Below are 24,422 nucleotides of genomic sequence, written 5' to 3'. Positions count from 1 at the left end.
GTCCCGCAGACCGAGAGGAGTGTAACCGGGGGAAATGGAGCTTGGCGTGGTTCGGTGCCGAGATGCCCTCTGGGAGCCGAGGGCCCTGACTTGCCTCCTTTCCCTTGTAGCTATGAAGAGTTCTACCTCTCCTGCTCCCTCAGCCACGGCGGCAAGGAGCTGTGCAGCCCCCTGCAGACCCGACGGGTCCACTTCTCCAAGTACCTCTTCCACCTCGTCATCTGGGACCAGCAGTAAGCACCCCGGCCCCGCCAACCTACCCCCGAGGCTCCAGGGCCCACTGCAGACCCTCTCTCAGCCTCTGAAGACCCAGGTTAAACCGGGCTCTCTCACTGACCAACCAGGAGAGCCATTTAGACTCTTGAGTTTCCACTTCCAGAGCTCTTAAATGAGGACTGGTGTAATTTCTACCTTTAAAGTGGTTATGAGTCTCCAATGAGAAGTGACCATAAAAGCGTGTTGTAAACCATGAACGACCATATAAACATTAGTCTTAATAATAATTCATCATTTTAATCTTGTCTCCCTTAAAAGGTTTAACTAGTCTGATAGAGTCTCATCTCCCTTGTTCCTAAATTTCCTGTAGAAGAGGGAGACAGGACTGTGTGCTTTCTCCCTTACATATCGGGGGGAAAGGCTGCCTATGGGGAAGAAGAATGGCCTTGGAGCCGTAGGAGTGAAGCTCTGTCTCTAGCTCTGCCTGTAGTCCTAGATTCTCCGAGGCCTCAGTTTCTCAACCTGTGAAGTGGGGACATTTGTTTAACTCAGAGGCAGTTGTGGCACTGAAATGAGATAGGCTACAGATATAAACATGAAACCACAAGCACAGGATAGCAGCACCGTGCTATTAACAGTAATTTGCTGTCAGGAAGGTAGGCATCAGCCAAGCGAAGCAGGAAGGAAATGGAGGTGCGGGCGCCTCGACGCGACAGGGCAGAGCTTCGTGTGCCTTGTGCGTTTTCTGTGCTGTGCTCCATCCGCTCAGGGAGTTTGTTGCTCCCCCAGCTTCACTTTCCCAGATTGACTTATCTCTGAGTCCTTATGTACAAAGCAGAAGATTTAAGAGATTGAGGAGGTTCCTCGGTGAGGCCACGGGGTGCTGAAATAGGTGCATGGAGAGCCTGGAGGTCTGGGAGAGGTGGGCCATTTTACGGGTGGCTGAAGGGGGACAAGCAGCACGGAGGGCAGCCCCTGTCTCCTGTCGTCACACTTTTACGGTTCTTAGAGCAATAAAGGGGGAAATACAGTTCTCTGATTAAGCAACCACCAGGGCAGGAAAGTCTCTTTGGAGGTGGAGGATGGCTGCATTAAAAGGTTCCTGAATTCCATCATCCCCTTGGGACTCTCTGACTCACTTACCACTGCTGCTAAGGGAGGGGTGCGTTACAGTGCTCTGGCCCAGGCAGACCCCACAGTGAGCCGTTCCCTGCAGAGTGTCAGAGGCGTGGAAGCAGCCCAGCATGTCCTGCCCTGGGCTGCGTGCCCTGTGGCCTCATCCCGCTTCCTGAGTCTCTGCCTCAGACCCCAGGGGGCTGGTCTCCTGCCTAGAGCCTTGTGGAAGGGGTTGTCTCAGTGCTGCCCCTCCGGGTCGCCCTTGGGCACCTTCCTGATTAAGACCAAGGTGCGTGGGAAGGCGTGCTACAGTGTAGGGTTCAGAGCACTGGCTTGGGGTGCCACCATCCTCTCCTCCCTGCAGGTCCCACCTTGGGCAGGTCATTGAGTCCAAAATGGATGGTGATACGGCCTACCCTATAGGGTTGTTTGAGAGCAGTCGAGACATTGCCAGTAGTTGCTTGGCATGATACCTAGTGCACGATAGACGTTTTCTTCTTTATCATCTTTGTCGTGTTTTGAGCTGGGGGAGCCCTCTCAGTTCCAGTTTCTCTGTTCCAAGTGACTGGCGCAGTGACTGACACATGAAGATGTTTGTGCGTGAAAGGACTAAATGTGTAACTCAGTTCCAATGCAGTAACCACAGTGTCACACAGAAAAAAGCACATAGTCTACACACATGTCACACACGTGAAGCTCTGTTCCCCTTTTCACTGATAAGGAAACTGAGGCACAGAGGTGTGAATAGCTGGCCCAGGTTGGGAGAGGCAGAACCAGGACTGGAAGGGCACATCCCAGGACCCCAGCCGGTGGGAGCTGGCCCCTGTGCCATGCTGTTGAGGGACGGGTTGCAGCTCACCTACTGGTTGTCCTGACTGACCCCAGGTGACGGTCCATGGGGAGATTTCAGAACACCGGATATACCCAAGGGGCGAGGAGAAGGGGGCCTTGGCTGGGGCCAGACTTGCTGGTTTCAGTTCAGAAAGTTTCCACACTCCACTTTTCCTCTGGGTGCCCAGCTGGAAGCCTCTTCTTGGGTGAAAAGAAAGGATCGGGACTAGCTCCGTCTCCTCTCTGCTGTGGGGCCAGCCGGTCCTCTCCCCCACTGTAGTGTGGGGATCAGCTAACTCTCAAAATAGGCCAAGCAGCCTGGCTCTGCCCCTGGCCTGGCCTGGCATGTGTGCTGGCTCCTGGAGGGGTCCTAATTATAGCTGTGGGCCCCCGGGGTAGGGACGGGGCAGGGCCCTGCCGGTGTCTGGCAGGGAGGTGGGAGTGCTCCGCTTAGGTGGAGGTTCCCCCAGGAGTGAGGGGCACAGTGGGGGGAGCTGCTGGTCATGAAGCTGCTCACCACGGGGGTGGCCGCCCTGCCTCTGTGTCCTCGGGCATAGAAGCTGCTGGGCCCGGGGCTGGCCAGAAGGGTGTGACAGCATGGACTTTGGCCCCGGGACAGCTTCCCCGAAAGGTAATGCAGGTCCTCCCTCTTCCCACAGCTCCCCTCCCCTTCCCCTTCACCCCACCCCAGGGCCTGCTCCTGAACTTGGAGGGCGCGGCTGGGTGTGGTGTGACTCAGAAGGGGAGCAGGCGGAGACCATCTGGGTCCCCCGGGGCTTCTGTGCCTGACTTCTTCGGACCCTGCCGGTTGCTTTCTCACTACCCGGGGGCAGGGAGGAGCCTCTACTTTTTATTCTTTTGGTTTTCAAAATGTTGGGGGTGAGAACAAATTATTTGGGCCTGGTGGGTTAGGAGAAGAGGGGGCTGGGGAGGGCTGTGTGGCGGTGGGTGGGGGAGTCAGCGGGAGGAAGAGATCCTGCTGCTGCTTCCTGGTGGCGGGGATTGTTCAGTGGAAAAGGACTGTGGGTCCGTTTCAGCAAGTGGGTTCTTGGGGACCCTCTGCAGAAGTCCTGAAACTCAGGAAGGAGTGCGGCAGACTGTTTGGGTCATGTCATCACCTGAACTCTAGGTGGCTCTGGCTCAGTGAGTTCTGTCTGGTCACAATGAGGAGCCTCAGAGTCCGAAGATGTTTGCCTGACTCTCCCCAGAGGCTGCAGAGACTGATCTGTGGACTGTGATCCCGAGGGCCTTGAGGGAAGTTTTGCCTCCAGTCTGGGGTCTGTCCTGGTTCTGCAGGAAGGCTTCCCCAGGGAGCACGTGGGAGGCGGAGCCCTCAGCCTTAGCCTGCCGTCCTGCCGCCTGGCCCTGGAGGCCACAGGGGCAGCACTGGCTGATCTGGTTTCCTGTCCTCCCTAGGATCTGCTTCCCTGTGCAGCTGAACCGGCTGCCTCGGGAGACCCTGCTGTGTGCCACCCTCTACGCTCTGCCCGTGCCCCCGCCGGGGAGCTCCTCGGAGGCCAACAAGCAGCGGCGGGTGCCCGAAGCCCTGGGCTGGGTCACTGCTCCGCTCTTCAACTTCAGGCAGTATGTGGGCCCAGGGCACCAGCTTGGCCTTGGGTGGAGGAGGGCCTAGGCAGAGGTGTGACCAAGGAAGCTACTGGGCAGGACTCATGGCCCAGGACTGGTGGGAAGGGGCAGGGAAATGCGTGCTCATGTAATGCCATCTGGTCTTATCATTGGAAGGATCTCAGAGGTCCTCCAGTCCCCCTCTCTAGCTCATGAAGGCATCCACCCCAGGTGTGGTGAGCTTAGAAAGGCTTCCTGGAGAGAGTGGGATTTTTTTAGGGCTTGAAAGAAGGAACAGGTGGTGGTCTAGGGAGAGAATGAGAGAGAAGAGTTGGGCAGTGGATTCGAGCAGAAAAGGCAGATTTTTGGATGGGGAAGCAAGAGGAAAACCATGTCCTTAGCCACTGGGTTTGTTGGCTCACCCCCCATTTCATCTCCCTTAGAGTCCTGACCTGTGGCCGGAAGCTTCTGGGCTTATGGCCAGCAACACAGGAAAGTCCCAGTGCCCGCTGGAGTGCACCTAATTTCCATCAGCCAGATAGTGTGATCCTGCAGGTGAGAGCCCAGCCTGTCACTCCCACCCTCAGGCCCCTCCAGAGGTGGCTCCAAGGCTCCCCCGGAGGTCTGGGCTGGGGCGGTAGGAGAGCATGCGGAGCTGGGGCATGGGGTGGTGTGGCGGAGGCTGGAGCAGAGAGGGAGGGCCGTCTCTGTGGAGTCCGTGTCCTGTCTCCTGGAGGTCACCTGATTTCAAGGAGCCCGAGGCAGGATTTGAGGCCCTTGCCAAGCACGGCTCAGCTCCTCAGGGCCCCTTGTGATGAACTCTATTAGTAGGCTGAGCCATCCCCTCTTGGTGCCCGTGGGGGGACCCATTCTCTGGACAAGGGAGGAGTCAGGTCCAAGGTCTAGTTACCACTCTCCGGCTCCACTGTGGTCACAAGATGCTTTGGTATGGAATATGGGATATCAAAGTGGATACAGAATGAAAGCTCCAAGAGGCAGGCATTTTTATCTGTCATATTTACTACTCCGTACCCAGGGCCTAACGCTTGGCGTATATTAGGTTTCGATAAGCATTTCCTGAATGAAAGAATGTGGAACTCCCTTTGAGGACGGTCTCCCTGGGCTCTGACATCCGTTATAGGAGGATGAACATGGCAGCACAGAGGAAGGGGACGCAGCATTGCGGCCTCAGAGTTGGCAGGGCCCTCGCCTCGCATGTGGTCCCAACTTCCATCAGGCGGTACCCGCCAAGACTGAAGACTCCCCAGCCTAATCACACATCTGTGCAGAGCTCTGGCCTGGGACCAGTCCCCTCACCTAGACGCATCTCAGCCCAGTCTCTTCCTCACTTGACCATTTTTCTTTCTGTCTCTTTGTTTCCTTCTCATTTTTTGCTGGAGGTTATAGCTGGAAGGGACTGTAGTGATCACCAGCTCCAACAAGGTTATTTTACAGACAAAGAATCTGCGGGAGGGAGGGAGGGAGGGAGGGAGGTGGGCATGTTGGCAGGTGATAGCGAGTTGGAGCCACCCAGTTGTGGTTCTCTCTCCTCACTTTCCCGATGTCACCCTGCAGATTGACTTTCCCACCTCGGCCTTTGACATCAAGTTCACCAGCCCTGCTGGAGACAAGTTCAGCCCCCGCTATGAGTTTGGCAGCCTCCGGGAGGAAGACCAACATGTGCTTAAAAACATCATGCAGAAGGAATCCCTGCACTGGTGAGGCTCAGGGCATGCCCCGCGTGTGACTCAGGCCTCCAGTGAATTTCTCGGCTTTCAGCTGACCTCCCAGTGGGTCCCTGCCCTCCTGCTCTGGGAGGCGAGGTGGGCTGGTGTGGGCATTGATTGCCACCTGGGCGGGAAGTCATGGAGACAGGGCTCTGCAGCCCCTAGAGCTTTTTCAAAAGCTGAGGAGAGTGGAGAGCTCAGAGTGAGGGTTTTAGATCTGGGAATGCCCCTCCCCACAATGGGCACTTGACCCAGGATCAGCAGGCCAGGAGCACCAGAGCTCTGCCCACTGCAGAGGAGCTGAGGGCTGTTTGCTGTCCATGGGGGCCGCTTGGCCTCCCACTGTGCCCCCACCTGCTGCCCCTGCCACACCCACAGCCTTGGTGTTTCTCTGGCCCTGACACTTTCCAAAGAAGATCTGCTCCCAAGGCAAGCTGGCAGCTCTCAGGGGTCTGTGAGCCCAAGCTGATCTCATCCTGGGGGCCACTTCTCTCAGCTGGTGCGGAGGAGCTGGAGGAGCCATGGGGTCTGGGCGCTCCCTGGCTTGTCCTCTCCTGTACCTCTCTGGCTCTGGCATGGCCCTGCCTGTGGCAGCTGAGGAAATGAGAGAGCTGGAGCTTCTCTTGCTGGCTCCTGTCCCATCGGGGCACTCCCCTCCCCCTGCTGACCCCTTACTCATCCGCCCCTCAGCTCCCTCCCCCATTGGACACCAGATCTCAGGCTCGGGAGGCGCTCCGGCTGGCCCCCACCCCCCCCAACCCCCCGCCTCGGCCCCAGAGGCCTCTCAGCTGCCTTGACCCTGGCATGGGGACTGCTGCCCTCTGGTGGCTCTACTTGGGAGATGCCCTCGGTGATGCCCTCAGTGCGCCCTCAGGAGGGGCAGCCGATCCTGTGCCATTGGCCCGGATGTCCCTGAGATTTGGAGTCTGGCCCCCAAAATTTGCTTCACACTTTGCAACCCCTTAGGGATAGCGTCAGACACGACCAAAGCGACTTAGCAGCAGCAGCAGGGATAGCGTCTGCCTTCCCTATTCTGACTTAAGGGCTCTTGGGTGTAGCCTGGAGGGAGGCGTTCACAGCGCCCCTTGGGTACTAGTCGGCGCGCGCAGCGTTCTCTCAGAGGCCGGCTCCCTGCAGACAGCTGGCCCCACGCCCTTTCACCGCCCTGCACCCCCACCCCCAGGCTCACGGATGCCGACAAAAAGCGCCTGTGGGAGAAGCGGTATTACTGCCACGCGGAGGTGAGCGCGCTGCCGCTGGTGCTTGCCAGCGCGCCCAGCTGGGAGTGGGCGTGCCTCCCCGACACCTATGCTCTGCTGGCGCAGTGGACCCCTATGAACCACCAGGACGCCCTGGGGCTCCTGCACGCCACGTGAGTCGCGACACCCACCTTTCCCGACCCAAAGTCCTGCCCAAGCCAGCCTGCGGCGCTGGAGTGAGCTGTTCTGAGGGGGAGTGGTCACGTGGGCGTGGAAATTCAGGGCTTTCCTACTGTTTCTCCACCCCATGTTATACTCCTCATTCTTCTGTTTCTCCACCTCATGTTATACTATGAACATTTTCCAAACATACAACAAAACTGAAAATAGTGAACATCCATATTCCTACCACCTAGATTCTAACCTGTAGCATTTATTACATTTGATTTATTGTATATGTACTTCCATCAATATATCCTATTTTTATATGCATTTTGAAGTAAATTGAGACATCATAACTCCTTCCTAAATTCTTTAGCAAGCATATCATTAACTAGACCTCAATGTTTATTTACAGTTTTTCCTTTGAGATAAAATATACATATAAATAAATGCCCGAGCCTTATGTGTACATTTGCTGAGATTTGATGTATGCACACACCTGTTTAACCCAAATCTTATTACTTAGTTCTACTTTTGAAGCCATCGCTTTCTTCTTTCCGCTAGGGACACAGGCTTCCAGTCTCAAACCCCTAGATGGTACCCACTGTTCTTGGTTTATTTTCTACTACTCTTAGTAATTAAAATGTATCTAATCCATGCATCTTACCTTCTGGCCTTTTTGAGGCAATGGATTTGCTAATCTCTGCTAAACTAATTTTGGCTAGGTATACTGGCTTATAGTGATCTCTGTTATTCACCGGACAAGTTTTGCATTAAAGGATGGTACCAAGAAGTGATGGCACTTTGACTCTCATGAGGACTCTTTGATGATGGGAATTTCTAGCAGAGTGGGAATTAAGGAAGAGATCTTTGGGAGTGGGTTTGAGGACTTTGTCTCATTTTCTTTAGCACATACAGGGAATGAGAGTGACTTCCATGGCCTCAGGCTGACTCTAACTGTGGGCTGGGACGTTCTCAAGGATTGCAATCCAGAAAAGGTGCTTAGGACTCCTAGTGGCTTTGGCAGATTCTGGAAGTCATTACCTTTTCTCCACCCATGCCTCTGAGGCCCCGGTGTGAGGGTGCTTGCTCACTCCTGTGCCTCAGACCCTGGGACTGGATTGTCAGCGTTCTGGGCTCTGTTTTGCAGGTTTCCAGACCAGGAGGTGCGTCGCATGGCTGTACAGTGGATCGGCTCCCTCTCCGATGCCGAGCTGCTGGACTACTTGCCCCAGCTCGTGCAGGTGGGTGGGCTGGCCTTCCCTCCAGTTCTGATGGTCCCGCCCCCGGGACCCCAAGACAGACTGTATTCTTCAGGGATATTGCTTGGTATAGAGTACGGACAGTCAACAAAGCCCCCTGTCCCCTGTCTCCCACCCAGGCCTTAAAGTATGAATGCTACCTGGACAGCCCCTTGGTGCGCTTCCTCCTGAAGCGAGCGGTCTCTGACTTGAGAGTGACTCACTACTTCTTCTGGTAAAACTGTGCAGAAAGGGGAGAGGTAGACTTGTCTCCCTCACTTGGGAGTACTTTACTTTCAACCTGCAGGGTAGGGGCTTCCTGGGTGGCGCTAGTGGTAAAGAACCCGCCTGCCAGTGCAGGAGACAAAAGAGACGCAGGTTCGATCCCTGGGTTGGGAAGATCCCCTGGAGAAGGAAATGGCAACCCACTCCAGTATTCTTGCCTGGAGAATCCCATGGACGTAGGAGCCTGGCGGGCTGCAGTCCGAGGGTTTGCAAAGAGTCGGACACCACTGAAATGATTTAGCACTGCCAGGTGGGGAGCTGAGCCATCTGGGTTGCAGTATTTGGGCCAGCACCTTTTCCTCAGGGGGGGTCTCAGCCCACCCCTATGGTAAGCAGAGTGGGATCATCCCTGGCCCTCCCCTCCACCCTCATGTGGCAGAAATATAAAGGAGAAACCAGATGCATGAGGCCTTTGAGCTCTACTTAAAAACAGCATGGGCAAGCTGAGAAGTGGATGAACACCTCTGTATCAGTTTTACACCCAGAGTCTGTTTTCCTTCCCAAATTTGGGGTGGGTTTTCCAGGGAGTTGGAGCTGGGTCTGGCCGTTCCCCAGCCCCCTTGCCTGTGGTCCCTTGGGTGTTCTGATTGCCGTGCTTCCCTTTGCCGGATAGGTTGCTGAAGGACGGCCTCAAAGACTCTCAGTTCAGCATCCGCTACCAGTACCTGCTGGCCGCCTTGTTGTGTTGCTGTGGCAAGGGGCTGAGAGAGGAGTTTAACCGCCAGTGCTGGCTTGTTAATACCCTGGCCAAACTGGCCCAGCAGGTCCGGGAGGCTGCCCCGTCTGCACGGCAGGTGAGGAGGGCGAGGCTGCCTCTGCCCCATTCTGGTTCTGGGCCTCTGCAGCCAATTGTAACTTCTCAGGCCTCCTGACCAGCAGGATGGCACTTGACCATCCCTGGTGAGGGGCTGGAAGGAGGCGATTCTCTAATCTACAGGCTACAAACCATGGGAGTGTTTTCTTTGGCTTGCTAAGTATTAAAATGTCTATTTAACTGTTTGCCTTAAAGGCTGAGCCAAGTTGTATCAGTGCTTCACCGCACAAGAGCGCCCAGCCAGAGGGGCCGAGGGAGGGCGAAAACCCAGTCATCCTTTGTCCACTGCGCAGTGAGCCTGTTCCAGGACCGCCAGAGGGGGCACCTTTGTGTTTGTACAACGGGCCTGTATTAGGCCAATATTAGGGATCCTGGTTGCTAACCTTTAAAAATTGGGAGATGATGAAGTCTAGATTATTGGCTTCCTCTGGCCACGGCCCAAGGGACAGCTCCTCCTTGGCCTGCGGCCCCCGTGAGCCGTTCTGCCATTCGCTCCGTCTCTGCAGGTGTGGGCTGTGGCCTGGCACTGGCCCGGGCAGGGATGTGGGGGTGGTTTTCCTTCATCGTGGTCTGCAGGAGGCTGTCCACACCTCTCTGGTGATTATTTCCATACCAGCTGCTACTGGGCACCCGCCCGGGGAGACCTGACTCCGGTGGAGCCTCCGGCCCTCACCCCACCCCACTCCCCCCACAGGGCATCCTCCGTGCCGGCCTGGAGGAGGTGGAGCAGTTCTTCGTCCTCAATGGCTCCTGCCGCCTGCCCCTCAGCCCCAGTCTGCTGGTTAAGGGCGTCGTGCCCAGGGTGAGTGACTGCGGGTGTGGGGCTCTCGGAGTGGGGAGGGCTCATGGAAGCAGGGTCCTCACTGACCTAGTTACTGAGAGAGACAAGGAAGAGAGGCTTATGTGGAGCCTCTTCCCAGCCCTGACATGTGTGGTCTTTCACCTGAAGCTGTGTGGTGTGGGTGTGTGGTGTGTGGTGTAGGTGAGTGTGTGGTGTGTGGTGTGGGTGAGTGTGTGGTGTGGGTGAGTGTGTGGTGTGTGGTGTGGGTGAGTGTGTGGTGTGTGATGTGGGTGTATGGTGTGGATGAGTGTGTGGTGTGGGTGTGTGTATGGTGTAGGTGTGTGGTGTGGGTGTGTGGTGTGTGGTGTGGGTGAGTGTGTGGTGTGTGGTGTAGGTGTGTGGTGTGGGTATGTGGTGTGGGTGTGTGGTGTGTGGTGAGTGTGTGTTGTGTGGGTGAGTGTGTGGTGTGGGTAAGTGTGTGGTATGTGATGTGGGTGAGTATGTGGTTGGGTGTGTGGTGTGGGTACGTGTGTGCTGTGGGTGTGTGGTGTGTGGTGTGGGTGAGTGTGTGGGGTGGATGTGTGGTGTGTAGTGTGGGTGAGTGTGTGGGGTGTGGTGGGGGTAAGTGTGTGGTGTGGGTGTGTGGTGTGGGTAAATGTGTGGTGTGGTGTGGGTATGTGGTATGTGGTGTGGGTGTGTGTGTGTTGTGGGTAAGTTTATGGTATGTGGTATGGGTATGTGGTGTGTGGTGTGAGTGTGTAGTGTGTGGTGTGGGTGAGTGTCTGGTGTGTGATTTGAGTGAGTGTATGGTGTGTGATGTGGGTATGGGTGTGGTGTGTGGTGTGTGTGTATGTGTGGTGTGTGTGAGTGTATGGTGTGTGGTGTGGGTAAGTGTGTGGTGTGGGTGAGTATGTGGTGTGTGGTGTGGGTGTGTGGTCTGGGTAAATGTGTGGTGTGTGGTGTGGGTGTGTGGTTTGTGGTGTGGGTGTGTGGTGTGTCAGGGTAAGTGTGTGGTCTGGGTAAATGTGTGGTGTGTGGTGTGGGTGTGTGAGTGTGTGTTGTGGGTAAGTTTGTGGTATGTGGTGTGGGTGTGTGGTGTGTGGTGTGAGTGTGTAGTGTGTGGTGTGGGTAAGTTTGTGGTGTGTGGTGTGGGTGTGTGGTATGTGGTGTGGGTGAGTGTGTGTTGTGGGTAAGTTTGTGGTATGTGGTGTGGGTGTGTGGTGTGAGTGTGTAGTGTGTGTTGTGGGTAAGTTTGTGGTATGTGGTGTGGGTGTGTGGTGTGTGGTGTGAGTGTGTAGTGTGTGGTGTGGGTGAGTGTGTGGTATGTGGTGTGGGTGTGTGGTATGTGGTGTGGGTGAGTGTGTGGTGTGTGGTGTGGGTGAGTGTGTGATGTGTGGTGTGGGTGAGTGTGTAGTGTGTGGTGTGGGTGAGTGTGTGGTGTGGGTGAGTCTGTAGTGTGTGGTGTGGGTGTGTGTATGGTGGGGGTGAGTGTGTGGTGTGGGTGTGTGGTGTGGGTGTGTGGTGGGGGGTGTGGTGTGTGGTGGGGGTGTGGTGTGTGATGTGGGTGTGTATGTGTGGGGTGAGTGAGTGGTGTGTGGTGTGGGTGTGTGGTGTGGGTGTGTGGCGGGGGGGTGTGGTGTGTGGTGGGGGTGTGGTGTGTGGTGGGGGTAAGTGTGTGGTGTGGGTGTGTGTGTGTGGGGTGAGTGAGTGGTGTGTGGTGTAGGTGTGTGGTGTGTGGTGTGGGTGTGTAGTGTGTGGTGGGGGTGAGTGTGTGGTGTGGGGGTGTGGTGTGGGTGTGTGGTGTGTGGTGGGGGGTGTGTGTGTGGTGGGGGTGAATGTGTGGTGTGGGGGTGTGGTGTGTGGTGGGGGGTGTGTGGTGGGGGTAAGTGTGTGGTGTGGGTGTGTGGTGTGGGTAAATGTGTGGTGTGGTGTGGGTATGTGGTGTGGGTGTGTGTGTGTTGTGGGTAAGTTTATGGTATGTGGTATGGGTGTGTGGTGTGTGGTGTGAGTGTGTAGTGTGTGGTGTGGGTGAGTGTCTGGTGTGTGATGTGGGTGAGTGTATGGTGTGTGATGTGGGTATGGGTGTGGTGTGTGGTGTGTGTGTATGTGTGGTGTGTGGTGTGTGTGAGTGTATGGTGTGTGGTGTGGGTAAGTGTGTGGTGTGGGTGAGTGTGTGGTGTGTGGTGTGGGTGTGTGGTGTGGGTGAGTGTGTGGTGTGTGGTGTGGGTGTGTGGTATGTGGTGGGGGTGAGTGTGTGTTGTGCGTAAGTTTATGGTATGTGGTATCAGTGTGTGGTGTGAGTGTGTAGTGTGTGGTGTGGGTGAGTGTCTGGTGTGTGATGTGGGTGAGTGTATGGTGTGTGATGTGGGTATGGGTGTGGTGTGTGTGTATGTGTGGTGTGTGGTGTGTGTGAGTGTATCGTGTGTGGTGTGGGTAAGTGTGTGGTGTGTGGTGTGGGTGTGTGGTTTGTGGTGCGGGTGAGTGTGTGGTGTGTGGGGTAAGTGTGTGGTCTGGGTGAATGTGTGGTGTGTGGTGTGGGTGTGTTGTATGTGGTGTGGGTGAGTGTGTGTTGTGGGTAAGTTTGTGGTATGTGGTGTGGGTGTGTGGTGTTAGTGTGTAGTGTGTGGTGTGGGTGAGTGTGTGGTATGTGGTGTGGGTGTGTGGTATGTGGTGTGGGTGAGTGTGGTGTGGTGTGGGTGAGTGTGTGATGTGTGGTGTGGGTGAGTGTGTGGTGTGGGTCAGTCTGTAGTGTGTGGTGTGGGTGTGTGTGTGGTAGGGGTGAGTGTGTGTTGTGGGTAAGTTTATGGTATGTGGTATGGGTGTGTGGTGTGTGGTGTGAGTGTGTAGTGTGTGGTGTGGGTGAGTGTGTGATGTGTGGTGTGGGTGAGTGTGTGGTGTGTGGTGTGGGTGAGTGTGTGGTGTGGGTGAGTGTGTGGTGTGTGGTGTGGGTGAGTGTGTGGTGTGGGTGAGTGTGTGGTGTGGGTGAGTGTGTGGTGTGTGGTGTGGGTGAGTGTGTGGTGTGTGGTGTGGGTGAGTGTGTGGTGTGGGTGAGCGTGTGGTGTGTGGTGTGGGTGAGCGTGTGGTGTGGCTGAGTGTGTGGTGTGTGGTGTGGGTGAATGTGTGGTGTGTGGTGTGGGTGAGTGTGTGGTGTGGGTGAGTGTGTGATGTGTGGTGTGGGTGAGTGTGTAGTGTGTGGTGTGGGTGAGTGTGTGGTGTGGGTGTCTGTAGTGTGTGGTGTGGGTGTGTGTATGGTGGGGGTGAGTGTGTGGTGTGGGTGTGTGTGTGTGGGGTGAGTGAGTGGTGTGTGGTGTGTGGTGTGGGTGTGTGGTGGGGGGTGTGGTGTGTGGTGGTGGTGTGGTGTGTGATGTGGATGTGTATGTGTGGGGTGAGTGAGTGGTGTGTGGTGTGGGTGTGTGGTGTGGGTGTGTGGCGGGGGGGTGTGGTGTGTGGTGGGGGTGTAGTGTGTGGTGGGGGTGAGTGTGTGGTGTGGGTGTGTGTGTGTGGGGTGAGTGAGTGGTGTGTGGTGTGTGGTGTGTGGTGGGGGTGTGTGGTGTGGGTGTGTAGTGTGTGGTGTGGGTGAGTGTCTGGTGTGTGATGTGGGTGAGTGTATGGTGTGTGATGTGGGTATGGGTGTGGTGTGTGGTGTGTGTGTATGTGTGGTGTGTGGTGTGTGTGAGGGTATGGTGTGTGGTGTGGGTAAGTGTGTGGTGTGGGTGAGTGTGTGGTGTGTGGTGTGGGTGTGTGGTCTGGGTAAATGTGTGGTGTGTGGTGTGGGTGTGTGGTATGTGGGGGGTGGTGAGTGTGTGTTGTGCGTAAGTTTATGGTATGTGGTATGGGTGTGTGGTGTGTGGTGTGAGTGTGTAGTGTGTGGTGTGGGTGAGTGTCTGGTGTGTGATGTGGGTGAGTGTATGGTGTGTGATGTGGGTATGGGTGTGGTGTGTGGTGTGTGTGTATGTGTGGTGTGTGGTGTGTGTGAGTGTATGGTGTGTGGTGTGGGTGAGTGTGTGGTGTGTGGTGTGGGTGAGTGTGTGGTGTGTGGTGTGGGTGAGTGTGTGGTGTGGGTGAGTGTGTGGTGTGGGTGTGTGATGTGTGGTGTGGGTGAGTGTGTAGTGTGTAGTGTGGGTGAGTGTGTGGTGGTGAGTCTGTAGTGTGTGGTGTGGGTGTGTGTATGGTGGGGTGAGTGTGTGGTGTGGGTGTGTGGTGTGGGTGTGTGGTGTGTGGTGTGGGTGTGTGGTAGGGAGTGTGGTGTGTGGTGGGGGTGCGGTGTGTGGTGTGGGTGTGTATGTGTGGGGTGAGTGAGTGGTATGTGGTATGGGTGTGTGGTGTGTGGTGGTAGTGTGTAGTGTGTGGTGTGGGTAAGTGTCTGGTGTGTGATGTGGGTGAGTGTATGGTGTGTGATGTGGGTATGGGTGTGGTGTGTGGTGGGGGTGAGTGTGTGGTGTGGGTGTGTGGTGTGTGGTGGGGGTGAGTGTGTGGTGTGGGTGTGTGGTGGGGGGTGTGTGTGTGTGGTGGGGGTGAGTGTGTGGTGTGGGTGTGTGGTGTGGGGGTGTGGGTGTGTGGTGGGGGGTGTGTGTGTGTGGTGGGGGTGAATGTGTGGTGTGGGGGTGTGGTGTGTGGTGGGGGGTGTGTGTGTGGTGGGGGTGAGTGTGTGGTGTGGGTGTGTGGTGTGGGGGTGTGGTGTGTGGTGGGGGGTGTGTGTGTGGTGGGGGTGAATGTGTGGTGTGGGTGTGTGGTGTGTGGTGGGGGTGAGTGTGTGGTGTGGGTGTGTGGTGTGTGGTGTGGGTGTGTGGTGGGGGGTGTGTGTGTGGTGGGGGTGAATGTGTGGTGTGGGGGTGTGGTGTGTGGTGGGGGGTGTGTGTGTGGTGGGGGTGAGTGTGTGGTGTGGGTGTGTGGTGTGTGGTGTGGGTGGGGGGTGGGGGGTGGGGGGTGTGTGTGTGGTGGGGGTGAGTGTGGTGTGGGTGTGTAGTGTGTGGTGGGGGTGAGTGTGTGGTGTGGGGGTGTGGTGTGTGGTGTGGGTGTGTGGTGGGGGGTGTGTGTGTGGTGGGGGTGAGTGTGTGGTGTGGGGGTGTGGTGTGTGGTGGGGGGTGTGTGTGTGGTGGGGGTGAGTGTGTGGTGTGGAGGTGTGGTGTGTGGTGGGGTGTGTGTGGTGGGGGTAAGTCTGTGGTGGGGGGTGTGTGTGTGGGGTGAGTGTGTGTGGGCCTAAGTGTGGCTGGGTCAGGCTCTGTCGTGGTGATGCCGAGGCTGAAGGCCCGCTGGCGGTCTGTCGTCTGTCCAGCCCTCCCCTGTGCCCCGCGGTATTCTCGGTGCTTCCCTTTGATGTCAGGTTTCCCCCTCACCACTCTCGTGAAGTCAGTACTGTGAGCCCCGTTTTAGAGGAGAGCATAGACGGGACACCTGATTGCCAGCAGTCATGCAGTGGAGCAGTGGAGTGAACGGGAGGGGTAGGAGGTCAGGCGCAGCAGCTGAAGCCCTAACGCACTAGACGGGGTGAGGGCGACAGGAAGGCAGAGGAGGGTGGGCCCACAAAGGCCTGGGGAAACGGTGAGCGGCCGCTGCTGCAGCGCTGGGGCGGCCGCTTTCCCGCCTGGGCTGGGCCGGCCTGACCCTCACCACTACCCTCTCGACGGCGGCAGGACTGTTCCTACTTCAACTCCAACGCCGTTCCCCTCAAGCTCTCCTTCCAAAACGTGGACCCACTGGGCGAGAACATCCGTGTCATCTTCAAGGTGAGGACCCCCTCTCGAGCCTGGTGGGGTGTAGGCAGTAGAGAGGAGAGGAGGGAGTCCAAGGCGGGCAGGAACAGCCTCAGGGCCCTTCTCGTCCTACTAATCGCGCTCACGCTGCTGCTATAGTGCATGAAAGACTATCGGCTGAAAGAGGAAACAGATGGACTGTGTGTGGGCCCAGAGAACTAGGAACAGTGTTGGAATGTACGGGGAGGCAGCTGACAGCCTGTGTCAGAAGTGTTTTCTAGAAGGCCAGCAAGGGAGCGGATAAGGTGCTACCCTGCTTGTCCCGGGTTTTCAGGCTGAATGACTGTGACAGGCATGCTGAGGGGGAGATTCATGTATCAGGTACAGGTTGGACTTAGATGAATCTTGAGGTCCCTCTAACTGGTCCATCCCTGATTCTGAGGAATAGATATAGCCTCAGAGCACACAGTCCAGGGGGGAATGAAAGGCATGAGCACGGCTGGGTCACATCCATGTGCTGTATGTAAGCTCCACCGAGGTGTAAACTTGACTTGGATGGTTAGGAGGGCTGCATGAAGGAAGGGCCCCAGGCTTGGCTTCAGATGGGGGTGTGGGGTCGGGCAAAGACCACAGTAGCGCAGGGATAAAGCGTAGCTGTTGGCCCCTCTCTGATGTCTGACCTGGTGGGAGCTGGGTGAGCAGGTCCAAGGCTGAGGTGGGGAACCGGGCAGTGCCTGGCCTCTGTAGTCTGGGCCGCGGTTGCCCTCCTGGGGGAGCTGGGGCCTGGTGTGAGCTGGGGGAGGTGAGCGAGGTGGTCCTGGTCACTGTCTTCCTTCATCCAGTGTGGGGACGACCTTCGCCAGGACATGCTGACCCTGCAGATGATCCGCATCATGAGCAAGATCTGGGTCCAGGAGGGCCTGGACATGCGCATGGTCATCTTCCGCTGCTTCTCCACCGGCCGGGGGAGAGGTCAGTCAGGGGTGGGTGGGGTGATGGCTGGGCAGCTGCTGTGGGGGGCGTCCTTGCTTAATGCCCTTCTGCTGTTCCTTAACATGAACTTTGTGCTTCTCCAGGAAAATGAAAAGGGCAGGATTATTCCGTTAGAAGCTATGGAACAGCATAAAAATGAAGGCAGAGAGACATAAAATAAAGCAGACTTGGAGACATAGCAACCATGTATACTGTGTAGACTTTGGATTCTGATTCTAACAGACCCAACTGTGGAAAGATATTTTTTCAGACAGTTGTGGGAAATTTTCATATAGATTGGGCTAGATCAGATCAGATTAAAGAATGTTAAATTTTTAGATTTAATGCCAGAATTATATCCTTGTTAGTTATACTTGGAATACTTATGAGTGAAATGACATGTATGGGATTTACTTAAAAATACTCCAGATGGGATTGAGGCAGGAGGAGGCTGGAGGTGAGAAGAGGGAAGCAGGGCTGGGTGATTGAAATAGATGAAACAAAATTAGCAAAGTGTTGATAATTTTTGAAACTGGGTGATGGTTATGTGTGAGTTCATGATACGATTTCTTTACTCTTACATGTATTTGGAAATCCCATAATAAAAATTAAAACAATAAAAGATTATGGCTGTGAGCTGGGGAGACCACAGAATCACAGTGTGGAATATGAAAGCAGGGGAACATCTTTCCCCTTAGTATATATATATTTTTTGATTGAGCTATAATTCTGCACAGTACTGTGCCACATGTATACATATACCCCCTCTCAGTCCTCCCTCCCCCGGCCCCTCATTCCGCCTTCTAGGTCGGCACAGAGCCCTGAGCTGAGCTCCTTGTGCTGTCCAGGAGCTCGCACTGGCTCTCTGCTTTACACACGGCAGTGTGCATGTCTGTCCAGGCCCCAGGTCGTCCCCTGCTGCCTCCATTCTGTGTCTGTGTGTGTTTCTGCCCTGCAAACAGGCTCATCTGTGCCATTTTTCTAGATTCCACAAATATGCCTTATTATACATCTGTTTTTCTCTTTCTGATCTACTTCCTTCTGTATGACAGGCTCCAGGTCCATCCACTTCTCTACGAATGACCCAGTTTCGTTCCTTTTTATGGTTGAGCAGCTTTCCGTTGTGTATCCGTCCCACATCTTCTTTACCCGTTCATCTGTTAATGGACATTTAGGTTGTGTCCGTGTCCTGATTATTGTAAATAGTGCTGCGATGAACGTTGGGACACGTGTGTCTTCTTGAATTATGATTTTCTCAGGTCTCAGCCCAGTAGTGGGCTTACTGGGTCATATGGAACCTCCATACTGTTTTCATAGTGGTTGTGTCAATTGACTTCCCACCCGCAGTGTAGGAGGATTCCCTTTTTATGCCCTGTCCAGCCTTGATTGATTGTAGGTTTTTTTATCTTTGACCAGTGTGAGATGAGACCTCATTCTGGCTTTGATCCACAGTTCTCTAATAACTAGTGGCGCTGAGCATCTTTTCAGGTACCTCTAGGCCATCTGTATGTCTTCTTTGGAGAAATACCTATGTAGGTCTTCTGCCCATTTTTTGATTGGGTTGTTTGTCTTTTTGATATTGAGCTGTATGAGCCCTTTTGAATATTTTGGAGATAAATCCCTTCTCAGTTGCTTTGTTTGCAAATACTTTCTCCCATTCTGAGGGTTGTCTTTTCATCTCATTTATGGTTTTCTTTGCAGTGCAAAAGCTTTTAAGTTTGGTTAGAGCCCATTTATTTCTTTCTGTTTTTAGTTTCATTACTCTAGGAAGTGGGTCAAAAAAGATCTTGCTGTGATTTATGTCAAAGAGTGTTCTTCCTGTGTTTTTCTCTAAGCATTTTGTCCAGTCTTACATTTAGATCTTTAATTCATTTTGAGTTTATTTTTGTGTATGGTCTTCAGTGTTCTAATTTCATTCTTTAACATGTAACTGTCTAGTTTTCCTGGTGCCAATTATTGAAAGAAACTGTCTTTTCACCATTGTATATATTCTTGCCTTCTTTGTCATAGATTAGGTGACCCTAGGTGTGTGGGTTTAATCTCTGGGCCTGAAGTCAGGGAACCTGATTCCTCCAGCTCCATTTTTCTTTCTCAAGATTGCTTTGACTATTTGGGGTCTTTTGTGTGTCCATACAAATTGTCAAACTTTTTGTTCTGATTCTGTGAAAAATGTTGTCGGTAATTTGATAGTGATTGCATTGATTCTGTAGATTGCTTTCGGGTAGTAAAGTCATTTTCACAATATTGACTCTTCTAATCTGGGTACAGGGTGTATCTCTCCATCTGTCGTGTGTCACCTGTCATTTCTTTCATCAGTATCTTACAGTTTTCTAAGCACAGGTGTGTTGCCCCCTTGAGTAGGTTTATTCCTGTTCTTTTTGTTGCAGTGATAAATGGGATTATTTCCTCAACTTCTCTTTCTGATCTTTTGTTGTTAGTGTTTAGGAATCTAAACACTAATGCAGGATCTTTCTGTGCATTACTTTTGTATTCTGCAGGTTTACCAGATCCATTGATAAATTCACAGGCGAATTTTTACTTCTTTTTTAAGAAGTGAAAAAGAAGTTTTACTTCTTTTCCAATCTGGACTCCTTTTCTTTTCCTTCTCTGACTGCCATGGCTAGGACTTCCAAAACTGTGTTGCCAGTGTGGACAAAAAGAGTGGCAAAAGTGGACATCCTGGTCTTATTCCTGATCTCAGGGGAAATGCTTTCAGGTTTTCGCCAACAAGAATGATGTTTGCTATGGGCTTGTCATATTTGGCCTTTATTATGTTGAGGTAGGTTCCCTCTATGGCCACTTTCCGGAGAGTTTTTATCATAAATCAGTGTTGAATTTTGTCAAAAGCTGTTTCTGCATCTATTAAGATGATCATATGGTTTTTCTTCTTTGTTAATATAGTGTAACACATTGATTGGTTTGCATATATTGAAGAATCCTTGCATCCCTGAGATAAAAATCCCACTTGATCATGGTGTGTGATCCTTTTAACATGTTGTTGGATTCTGTTTGCTAGTATTTTGTTGAGGATTTTTGCATCAGTGTTCATCATTGATTCTGGCTTGTAATTTTCATTTTTGTGACATCTCTGTCTGATTTTTTATCAGAGTGATGGTGGCCTTGTAAAATGAGCTTGGTAGTGTTCCTTTCTCTACAGTTATTTGGAAGAGTTTGAGAAGGATGGGTGTTAGCTCTTCTCTACATGTTTGATAGAATTTGCCTGTGAAGCCATCTGGTCATGGGCTTTTGTTAAAAGATTTTAAATTGCATTTTCAGTTTCATTACTTGTGATTGATCTGTTTGCATTTTCTATTTCTTCCTCGTTCAGTCTTGGAAGGTTGTACCTTTCTAAGAATTTGTTCATTTCTCCCATGTTGTCCATTTTGTTGGCATATAGTTCTTTGTAGTAGTTACTTATGACCTGCTGTATTTCTGTGGTGTAATTTTTCCTTTTTTATTTCTAATTTTCTTGATTTGAATCCCCTCACTGTTTTCCTTGATGAGTCTGGCTAAAGATTTATCAATTTTGCTTGTCTTCTCAAAGAACGAGCCTTTCGCTTCATTGATTTTTGCTATTGTTTTCTTCATTTCTATTTTATCTCTGCCCTGATTTTTATGACTTCCTTCTTTCTACTAACTTTGGGTTTTGTTTGTTCTTTCTCTAGTTGCTTTAGGTATAAGGTTGATCTTCCCCCTTATCATCAAAGTTTGTCCAAATGTCCTAGGGCTTAATTTATACGGACACATCCAGCAAAGCTCTTGTAGTCCTCTCCTGACAGATGTCTTTTCTCTGCACTGGAGAGTGACTCGGTGTCTCCCCTCACAGGGATGGTGGAGATGATCCCCAACTCTGAGACCCTGCGCAAGATCCAGGTGGAGCATGGGGTGACCGGTTCCTTTAAGGACCGGCCCCTCGCCGACTGGCTGCAGAAGCACAACCCTGGGGAGGACGAGTATGAGAAGGTAGGGCTGGAGAGGGGGTGAGGCTGGGGTGGGATGCTTGTGGCCTGGCGCCCTGCCGTGTTCCCCCAAGGCCTGCATGTGCACAGCGAAGGTGGCTCAGCTGTGCTGGGAGGGAAGAAACACTCGGTGGACTGGTGCCTCCCGGTGTCTAGAGGGGGGTCACATGCCCGATGTAAGCTGACCAAGCACATCCTCTGGTATCCAGCTGGGAACCCTTCCCTAAATTCCTCTGGTAGACTGAGTTTGGAGGAAAGGGTGCTGTTTCAGTCATGGGTCCTATTCAGGTCCTCCTGTGCCTTCTGAGGAGTCCAGTGATGCTTTGGAGAACAAGAGTTGGAAGGAACTTAAGAGATCGTTTTATCCATCTCCTCTTTTAATTAATTTATTTTTTTAATTGAAGGATAATTGCTTTACAGAATTTTGTTGTTTTCTGGCAAACATCAACATGAATCAGCCATAGGTATACATATGTCCGCTCCCTCTTGAACCTCCCTCCCATCTCCCCATCCCACCCCTCTAGGTCATTACAGAGCCTCTGTTTGAGTTCCCCGAGTCATACAGCAAATTACCATTGGATATCTATTTTATCCAACTCCTCTTTTTCATAGATGTGAATTAAGGTTCATTCAGTTGTTCCCAGTTATGGAGTTGGTTTGTGGCATGCAGGGTTGAGGGTAGATAATGACACAGAGATGATGGAAAAGGTAGTTGACTTTCCTCGGGAGGGGCTTTCCTGGGTGGTAGGGCTTGGTGACCTGCTGGGTTTTGTGGCTGGTCCACAGCTTCATGGCTCTTGCCTCTGGGTCAGTCATGTTTAAGGGAGAGAGAGTAAGTCATAATCACCACGCTCCTAAGAGAATGACCTTAAACCAGAATGCTAATTTATGGGGATCTATATATACTGACTTTTCTTGACCAGTGCCTTTTATCCCTCAGGGAGAACCTACATGGGCAGCCAAATTATAATCAGAATGTTGTTTAGTGAACATGTAATTAGATGGTCTTCCAAGGCCGTGAGTGTTTGCGTTCCCCAGGGTTTAATTCCTGGCCTGCTGAGCTCTTTGTACTCTTCTTGGGCCAGTTCATCATCTCCTGTTACTTTATCCCCCCTTGCTGATGACTTCCAGAGCCATTCCCTCTTCCCTCTCCCCGCCCGATTGCTGGACCTCTGCTTGTGTTGACCTGTGTGTCAAACTCAAGTCAAAACTGAGCTTTCTGGCTCTCTTTGTCCTCTTGAAACCTGGTTTTGGTGAGTTTCCTGGGTGATAACACTCTCTGTGTGGTCTCCCAAGACAGAGCCGTGAGACTTCTGCTTTTTATTTTACTTCACTTAGCTTTTTGCTGTGCTGGGTCTCCATCGCTGTGCGTGGGCTTCTCTGGCTGCAGAGCCGGGCTCTAGGGCACGTGGTCTTCAGCAGCTGCAATGGGCGGGCTCTGGAGCACAGGCTCAGGAGCTGTGGCACTTGGGCTTAGTTGCCCCGCAGCATGTGGAGCCTTCCCAGATGAGGCATCGAGTCTGTGTCCCCTGCATTTACAGGTGAATTCTTAACCTTAACCATTGGATCGCCAGGGAGGTCTGAGCCAGAAGTCTTCATGCCTCCACTCTGCTTTACCGAGCCCTGTTGATTCTGTTCCCCAGAGGCCTCTTGACTCTGTCTTACTTCTCACCACTTCTTTCAGCTGGTTGCTGTCTGCCCCCTGAACCACTGGAATGCCTCTCCTCTTCCCATTATCATTCTCTGCTTGATTTCTGAGGCTTTTAAAATAAAGTGTAAACTGCTAATATCACTCCTTTGCTCTCTGTTCTTCAAGGACTCCTTGTGTCCTAAGAGATGAGCTTATTGTCCACGACACTGCTGCAAAGCCTTCTGTAACCCAGCCCCACCGACCCCTGTGGTCTCCTCCACCTCGCCTCCCCGTCCACGACACTGCTGCAAAGCCTTCTGTAACCCAGCCCCGCCGACCCCTGTGGTCTCCTCCACCTCGCCTCCCCATCCATGACACTGCTGCAAAGCCCTCTGTAACCCAGCCCCGCCGACCCCTGTGGTCTCCTCCACTGTGCCTCCCCGTCCACGACACTGCTGCAAAGCCTTCTGTAACCCAGCCCCGCCGACCCCTGTGGTCTCCTCCACTGTGCCTCCCCGTCCACGACACTGCTGCAAAGCCCTCTGTAACCCAGCCCCGCCGACCCCTGTAGTCTCCTCCACTGTGCCTCCCCATCCACGACACTGCTGCAAAGCCTTCTGTAACCCAGCCCCGCCGACCCCTGTGGTCTCCTCCACTGCGCCTCCCCGTCCATGACACTGCTGCAAAGCCCTCTGTAACCCAGCCCCGCCGACCCCTGTAGTCTCCTCCACTGTGCCTCCCCGTCCACGACACTGCTGCAAAGCCCTCTGTAACCCAGCCCCGCCGACCCCTGTGGTCTCCTCCACTGTGCCTCCCCGTCCACGACACTGCTGCAAAGCCTTCTGTAACCCAGCCCCGCCGACCCCTGTGGTCTCCTCCACTGCGCCTCCCCGTCCATGACACTGCTGCAAAGCCCTCTGTAACCCAGCCCCGCCGACCCCTGTAGTCTCCTCCACTGTGCCTCCCCATCCACGACACTGCTGCAAAGCCTTCTGTAACCCAGCCCCGCCGACCCCTGTGGTCTCCTCCACTGTGCCTCCCCGTCCACGACACTGCTGCAAAGCCTTCTGTAACCCAGCCCCGCCGACCCCTGTGGTCTCCTCCACTGTGCCTCCCCGTCCACGACACTGCTGCAAAGCCTTCTGTAATCCAGCCCTGCCGACCCCTGTGGTCTCCTCCACTGTGCCTCCCCATCCACGACACTGCTGCAAAGCCTTCTGTAATCCAGCCCCGCCGACCCCTGTGGTCTCCTCCACTGTGCCTCCCCGTCCACGACACTGCTGCAAAGCCTTCTGTAATCCAGCCCTGCCGACCCCTGTGGTCTCCTCCACTGTGCCTCCCCGTCCACGACACTGCTGCAAAGCCTTCTGTAACCCAGCCCCGCCGACCCCTGTGGTCTCCTCCACTGTGCCTCCCCGTCCACGACACTGCTGCAAAGCCTTCTGTAATCCAGCCCTGCCGACCCCTGTGGTCTCCTCCTCTGCGCCTCCTGGTCTTACAGTCACTTATCTTGTAGCTTAGGCAGCCACTTCCATTTCCTAGATTCCTTTAGACGGTTGTGTTCCCTTTGCCAGGAAAGCCCTTTCTCCCTTTCCCCATCCCTCCAAACCCACCTCCTCTATGTTGTGAATGTTAAGGTCCTCTACCTTTGGAAAGAAGTAATATTGTTTCCACCCTCCCTCGACTCCATATACTATTTATACTAACATGTATTTTTCAGGTATTAGATAGCCACCATAGACAGGCACTGTACTTGGTGTTGGAATTGTGATTACTCCTTGCCAATGTAATAAAGAGTCATAATAAATGTTAATAGAAGTTTGTACAACAAGAATACACACAGAGAGAAATTAACTCAGCATCTCAGTGTTTATTATCAGTCTTTCAAAGGTCACTCCCAGCTCTTTAGCCTCCTACTAGGATGATGCTGGTGGTTTCTTATGGTGCCTTCCAGGAGGGAAGTGCTAGAGATGCTTGTCCCTTGGCCACCTACTCAGCAAACAGAGTACCCCCATCTTACACATGAAACCCCTGAAATCAGGAGTGCTTTCTTTATACTTTGAGACTTCCTGCCAGTAAGCAGCTGCCGCTGCTGAGTCACTTCAGTCATGTCCGACTCTGTGCGACCTCATAGACAGCAGCCCACCAGGATGTCCCGTCCCTGGGATTCTCCAGGCAAGAACACTGGAGTGGGTTGCCATTTCCTTCTCCAATGCATGAAAGTGAAAAG

At 53.4% G+C, this 24,422-nt stretch overlaps 1 protein-coding gene across 5 annotated transcripts in view; it reads left to right on the top strand.

Annotated features, from left to right (window-relative positions):
- The window catches only part of PIK3C2B (phosphatidylinositol-4-phosphate 3-kinase catalytic subunit type 2 beta), a 77,717-nt gene that overhangs the window by 38,208 nt on the left and 15,087 nt on the right, over positions 1-24,422 (top strand). For all 5 annotated transcript variants that reach the window (XM_027564229.1, XM_027564228.1, XM_027564230.1 and 2 more), the window contains 12 exons: positions 111-233; positions 3,580-3,747; positions 4,173-4,284; positions 5,305-5,447; positions 6,640-6,828; positions 7,968-8,061; positions 8,199-8,293; positions 8,957-9,137; positions 9,852-9,959; positions 15,572-15,664; positions 16,474-16,603; positions 20,430-20,566. In XM_027564229.1, coding sequence (XP_027420030.1) covers positions 111-233; positions 3,580-3,747; positions 4,173-4,284; positions 5,305-5,447; positions 6,640-6,828; positions 7,968-8,061; positions 8,199-8,293; positions 8,957-9,137; positions 9,852-9,959; positions 15,572-15,664; positions 16,474-16,603; positions 20,430-20,566 — 1,573 coding nt within the window. The remainder of the gene's footprint in view (positions 1-110; positions 234-3,579; positions 3,748-4,172; positions 4,285-5,304; positions 5,448-6,639; positions 6,829-7,967; positions 8,062-8,198; positions 8,294-8,956; positions 9,138-9,851; positions 9,960-15,571; positions 15,665-16,473; positions 16,604-20,429; positions 20,567-24,422) is intronic.

The sequence above is a fragment of the Bos indicus x Bos taurus genome, chromosome 16, assembly GCF_003369695.1.
Source record: "Bos indicus x Bos taurus breed Angus x Brahman F1 hybrid chromosome 16, Bos_hybrid_MaternalHap_v2.0, whole genome shotgun sequence".
Taxonomy (NCBI): Eukaryota; Metazoa; Chordata; class Mammalia; order Artiodactyla; family Bovidae; genus Bos; species Bos indicus x Bos taurus.
The sequence above is the reverse complement of the archived record's forward strand: the minus strand, read 5'-3'. Positions and strand labels throughout refer to the sequence as shown.